A 6134-nucleotide genomic window follows, 5' to 3' on the forward strand; every position below is an offset into this window, starting at 1 on the left:
CTGTACCGAAAACATTTTACATTCATATTTACACATAAATACATAAACCTCAAATACATGCCATCACATAGATATATATGTAACCTTTTATCTTGACAAATTATTGTAATATCTAATCCCTTGGAATGCATGTATTCTATTCTCTCCTAATACCCATTAGGAAGTTATCTGATTTTCTCCTAATACCCATTAGGAACTTATCAGCCATTCATTTTTGTCTAATATATGTTTTAATTTTCAGTGGTTGACGAGTTAATTGTTTGCCTTATAGAAAATGGATCGTACTTGGATGTACGATAGAGTATATTCCAATAGACACGGATTGAAAGAAGAGTATGTTCGCGGGGTTAAAGACTTCGTAAAGAGGGCTTTGAAACAACCTATTTGTAAATCTGAGGGAGGGATAAGGTGTCCGTGTATAAATTGCAAGTGTCTCAAGATAAGAACACCAACTAATGTTAGACTTCACTTGTATCGAGATGGATTTCAACCAGACTATTGGATTTGGACTCAACATGGAGAAGTAGAGCTCAATGTTAATACAAGGAATGATTCAAATAGTAGTGAGCATGTGCATCATGATGACCAAATTGAGGCAATGAATCAGATGGTGTATGATGCTTTTAGGCCTTATGGAGTATTCTCTCACGTGAATGATAACATAGAAGTTGAGGAATATACGGAGGATGAGTTTCCCAACGAAGATGCCAAACGATTTTATGACAAGTTGATATCTTTCAACAAGCCCATTTATGAGGGAGCGACCCAATCAATATTATCAATATCTACTCAACTTCTTGAAATTAGGTCTAATTGGCATGTACCACAAAAAGGTTTAGATTTTGTTGCACAAATGCTTAAAAGTGTATGTCCAGTTCAAAAATGCTTGCCCGATAACTATTACCAAGCAACACAGTTGGTATCTAAGTTAGGGCTAAAGGTTGAGAAGATTGATTGTTGTAAGAATGGTTGTATGTTATATTACAAGGATGATAGCAATCTATCAGAGTGCAAATTTTGTAATGCTCCTAGGTTCATTCCTCGCAAGACTGGCATGGGAAAGTACAAAGATATCCCAGTGAAGAGAATGTTCTACTTCCCAATCATTCCCAGATTACAAAGATTGTATGCATCAACTGAGTCGGCAAGTGAAATGAGATGGCATCACATGAACAAAAATAGTTCCAACATCCTTCGCCACCCGTCAGATGGAAAAGCATGGAAACATTTTGATAGTGTATATCCTGACTTTTCTAGGGAACCCAGAAATGTAAGGTTGGGTCTGTGTTCAGATGGTTTTACTCCTTACATTCAAGCGTCTGCTTCTCCATACTCATGTTGGCCAATAATAGTTACTCCGTATAATCTCCCCCCTGAAATGTGCATGACCAAACCATACTTATTTTTGGCATGCCTCATACCCGGACCTAAAAACCCTAAATTAAAGATAGATGTCTACTTGCAACCATTGATTGATGATCTACATCGATTGTGGTCCAATGGAATATTGACCTATGATATATCTACAAAACAAAACTTCATCATGAAAGCCTGCTTGATGTGGACAATTAATGATTTTCCAGCCTATGGTATGTTATCTGGATGGGGAACACAAGGTAAATTGGCATGCCCTCATTGTATGGAACACACTGATGCTTTCACCTTGAAAAGTGGCCATAAGAATTCCTGGTTTGACTGTCATCGTCGTTTCTTGCCATCTAATCACTCCTTCAGAAGGAGTAAAAGAAGTTTCCTAAAAAATAGGGTTGTGACCAATGAGCCACCTCCCATTTCCACAGGGAAAGATATATGGGCGGTAATAAGTAATTTTCCAAAAGTTACTGAAATTGGATGGGAGGCGAAATGGAAAGAATTCGAAGGGTATTGAGTGGATCACAATTGGAAAAAGCGAAGTATTTTTTGGGATCTCCCATATTGGAAGGATAATTTGTTAAGGCATAACCTCGATGTGATGCACATAGAAAAAAACGTCTTCGATAATATATTTAATACTGTCATGAATGTTAAGGATAAAACAAAGGATAATGAAAAGGCAAGAGAAGACTTGGCTAAATTATGCTTTCGCGGGGACTTGGAGCTCCAACCCTTAGAAAACGGAAAGAATGGTAAACCAAAGGCTAGTTACACTCTAACCAAATCTGAAGCCAAGTTGGTTTGTAAATGGCTTAAGGAATTGAGAATGCCAGATGGCTATGCTTCAAACCTCAGTAGGTGTGCGAATGTAGAAAAGGGTACGGTGCATGGGATGAAGAGCCATGATTGTCATGTTTTCATGGAATGTTTACTCCCAATTGCATTCCATTCATTGCCAGATTTGGTTTGGAAACCATTAACTGAGCTAAGTCGATTCTTTAAAGATCTTTGTTGCAATACATTGAGGATGGACGACTTAATTAAGTTGGATGAGAATATTCCAATTATCATATGCAAGTTGGAAAGGATTTTTCCACCAGGTTTCTTTGACTCAATGGAGCATCTTCCAATCCATCTTGCCAAAGAAGCAATTCTAGGTGGTCCAGTACAGTACCGATGGATGTATCCATTCGAAAGGTAATTGTTGTGGTTGATTTTATTAAGTTATTGCATGTTTATCATAAATTAATAAACGTGGAATGATTGAATGTGCAGATTTATGGGAGTCTCAAAGAGGGCAGTGACAAATAAGGCTAGAGTTGAAGGTTCCATATGCAGTGATTATATACATCGCGAGACAAATTACTTTTGCTCTCATTATTTCAACTCTTTCCGTTTGTTGCCAACCATAAATCTTAGTAACAAACCTCATTTAGACAATGATGACATTCTACCTACAATGTCCATTCTACAAAGTGGCGGTCGACCAAGTGGGATGTCACGAAAATATTTTCTATCTGATAAGGAATGGAAGTCTTCACATGTGCATGTCTTGATAAATTGTGATGAGGTTAAACCATATCTTGAGTAAGTGTGCATCATAATATATTCAATCAAATTATTGATGCATATCATAATAGATATTTACTTATGAATCGTGTGATTTATTTCAGCATATTCTTAGAGAACCACTCTCTAGATATAGAAGATTCATCTGGGCGCATACATATAGAGTTTCCCATATGGCTGAAGAAATATGTAAATGAGGAGACAAATGGAGTTACTAACCAAGATATAATTGCCTTGTCTCGCAGTCCTGCATCAATGGCCATATCATGGAACATGTATTTTATCAATGGGTACAAGTTTCATACTGAAGAATGGAGCAAAGGTAGAAAAACTAGCAATTGTGGTGTGCACGTGAAAGGTCTTGCAGAAGGAGGAAATACTGATTTTTATGGAATAATCAAACATATCTTTGAGCTAGATTACTTTGGTCTGAAGCATAAGATTCCAGTTTTTTATTGTGAATGGTTTGATCCAACAAGGAATACGGGCACAAAGGTTCACCCACAATATAAAACTGTGGATATTAAGATGGATAAACGTTATCGTCCTTATGATCCTTTCATCCTTGCGCAAAATGCAAGACAAGTGTATTATGTCCCATATCCAGAAATGTGTAGAGATATGCGTGGATGGTGTGCGGCAATCACCACAAAACCAAGGGGTCGCGTAGAGATTGACAACATAGAGGATGAAGTACCTTATCAATCTGATGGGATGTTACCGGCGCTACCCAATGTAGAAATTGAAGCAATATCTTGTTTGCGTGACATGTCACAATTAGATGTGTTTGAAGAGATTTTTGATTGCTCTACTAGTGAAGCAGATAGAGGGCATTGATGAAGATAAATTAAGTCGCTGTGCATTTATCTTTTCCCTGTAGAGAACTTTTTCTTTGTTTACCCATCCTTTGTTAGCAGCATTCCTTTGTATTTGATTACAGGGTTTCTATAATGGAATATTTGAACACTGTAGATTTCCTTGATTAATGGATTTTCTGATGACTTCTGAGTACTTTCCTTGATTATTTTATATTATCATATCCACTGTTGTGTAAATGTATCTTATGCATTCTTTCCAACATGATAGTTTCCATACCCAAGATATTTTGCAGGATGTGTGCTTTTTGTTGTTTTCAGAAGTGATGCTTTCACAATTGATGAAATAATTTGCAGTGACTTTACTATGCATTTGTTGAACTAAAATTAATTTAATATTATACTCGCCACATCTTTTCTTTTACTTTTAATTTTATCAGAAACTGCATTTGATAATGTTATGATACTGTTAAGAGTGTGACACTAACTAATCCTTTTATTTTTATGACAACAGATGACTAAAAGAGGTGGAAAAGCTAAGGTATTAGCACCAGGAAAACTTCAAGAAGAACGAAATCGCATAATTAACAAGAAGCATATCGTTAGGAAACCTGCTCAAACAACATTGTCTATGCAGGATGCATCATCGGCACCAACACCAGCTCAGGCAGCACCGTCCGCGCAGGTTGCATCGTCGATGCCGACATCAGCTTCGAAAAAATCATCTGTGCAGGCTGCATCGTCGATGCCAACACCAGCTCAGGAAGCATCGTCCGTGCAGGTTGCATCATCAATGCCAACATCAGCTTCTAAAAAATCGTGTGTGCAGGCTGCATCGTTGATGCCAACACCAGCTCAGGCAGCATCGTCCGTGCAGGCTGCATCGTCGATGCCAACACCAGCTCAGGCAGCATCGTCTGTGCAGGCTGCATCGTCGATGCCAACACCAGCTCCAACTGTAGTACCTGTTCATGCCACTACCTCTGAGAAATTCAGTTTTATGCCTACTCCAACTTTAAGCCATCAAACAATGGTTGGCCCTCAAAGTATAAACCTTCAAACAATGGCTAGCCCTTCAAATTTGGCAGAGGAGGAAGATGTGGATGCTGATGAGGATGAGGCGGTGGGTCAAGAAACTATTACCCCTGTTGTGCCAACAATAGATGAGAATGGGAAAGTTATTATAAAACCATCTGGTACTGGGTAAGTCATATATATTCTCATAATTTAATTTTGTGCAGGAATCTTTACTATATGTTGCACATTTTGATTTTGGCTTTTCTGCATGCCTAAAGAAGCTTCTGTAAAATTGTGTATCCTCTGCATTTTCCACCTTGTTGTGAATCTCACCTTTTATGGATTCGTACACTACAGCTTTTTAAGTGCTTCCCTACAGTTAAATGTGATTAATAATATTGTTCTGTCTTGGACTGGAATAATTAACACAAGAATGTAACATGTGTCATAATCATAATTGGTCATTAGGAACTCCATTGCATGATTCTATACAGAGGAACAGAACATGTAGATTGATTTTGGGTGTAAAAGCTCCTAATCTAAATATGCTTACAGTACTAAAATATTCAATTAGACATATTGATTGATAAAAAGTTTAAGTGTGGAAGAAATCTCATATAGTTTTATTATTGTATTTTGTCTAAAATATATATAACCTGTTAAGAAAGTTGAGAATATTACTATCCATATGATTCTTAATAATTTAGTAGTTTTATTATTGTATTTTGTAGGCTAGTTCCTGCCAAAGAAGTTGCTGGTGCCATTAATTATGCGATACGCAAACAATTTTATAAACCTATACATCATTGGTCTGCACTCGATCCTGATACGAAAGCTGATTGGTTTAAGTTGTTTGGAGTAAGTATTTATTGACTTTTGTCACTTAAGTTGATCAAATTATATTTAAAAAAGTAACTAATTGGTTATTAATATTAATTATGTGATTTTAATTATTTTTAGGAGAAGGTTTCGTGGGATCCTTTCGATCATGCATTTGTCTATAGCGCATTTGAAAAAAAAGGAAGAAAATGATTAAACGACATGTTGGGGAAGGCGAGGAGAAAAGGGACTCGACCTTCATGGATTGGTGATGATGCTTGGGTTGAACTTCAAACTTATTGGAAAAAGACCGAGTTTTTGGCTGTGTCTTCTCAAAACAAGACCAATCGAGCTTCCGCAAGAGGCGGAGCAGTCCACACCACAGGCCGTAAGGCTCATATTGATGTTGCACTTCAACTTGTAAGTAATAAAATCCTAACAAATTATTATTATTATGAAGATTCTTTATATCTTGACAGTTTTACTCGTATTCTGTATTGATTATTGGATTATTTGATTTTTGTAGTCACGTGAACTTCA

General features: G+C 37.0%; 2 protein-coding genes and 1 long non-coding RNA gene across 3 annotated transcripts; all 3 read left to right on the forward strand.

The window, feature by feature from the left end:
* The first annotated feature begins 274 nt into the window (after positions 1-274).
* Positions 275-1888, forward strand: LOC127131478 (uncharacterized). The gene has a single exon (XM_051060398.1). The coding sequence runs from the start codon at positions 275-277 to the stop codon at positions 1886-1888; it is 1614 nt and encodes a 537-aa protein (XP_050916355.1).
* A 2384-nt stretch (positions 1889-4272) lies between these two features.
* On the forward strand, positions 4273-4868 carry LOC127131479 (uncharacterized). The gene is made up of 2 exons (XM_051060399.1): positions 4273-4716; positions 4830-4868. The coding sequence occupies exons 1-2, from the start codon at positions 4273-4275 to the stop codon at positions 4866-4868; spliced, it is 483 nt and encodes a 160-aa protein (XP_050916356.1).
* Positions 4869-4912: 44 nt separating this feature from the next.
* Positions 4913-5804, forward strand: LOC127129342 (uncharacterized). The gene is made up of 3 exons (XR_007806305.1): positions 4913-4961; positions 5507-5633; positions 5736-5804. It is a non-coding gene; the product is annotated as an uncharacterized LOC127129342 (long non-coding RNA).
* Positions 5805-6134: the final 330 nt, after the last annotated feature.

The sequence above is a fragment of the Lathyrus oleraceus genome, chromosome 3 (assembly GCF_024323335.1).
Source record: "Lathyrus oleraceus cultivar Zhongwan6 chromosome 3, CAAS_Psat_ZW6_1.0, whole genome shotgun sequence".
Lineage (NCBI taxonomy): Eukaryota > Viridiplantae > Streptophyta > Magnoliopsida > Fabales > Fabaceae > Lathyrus > Lathyrus oleraceus.

Excerpts from the sequence above, each read along its gene's own strand:
- LOC127131478 (XM_051060398.1), top strand. The coding sequence starts at position 275 with ATGGATCGTACTTGGATGTACGATAGAGTATATTCCAATAGACACGGA.
- LOC127131479 (XM_051060399.1), top strand. The coding sequence starts at position 4,273 with ATGACTAAAAGAGGTGGAAAAGCTAAGGTATTAGCACCAGGAAAACTT. Across the intron at positions 4,717-4,829 it reads TGCCAACACCAGCTCCAACT|CCCTTCAAATTTGGCAGAGG; the intron begins GTAGTACCTGTT and ends AACAATGGCTAG.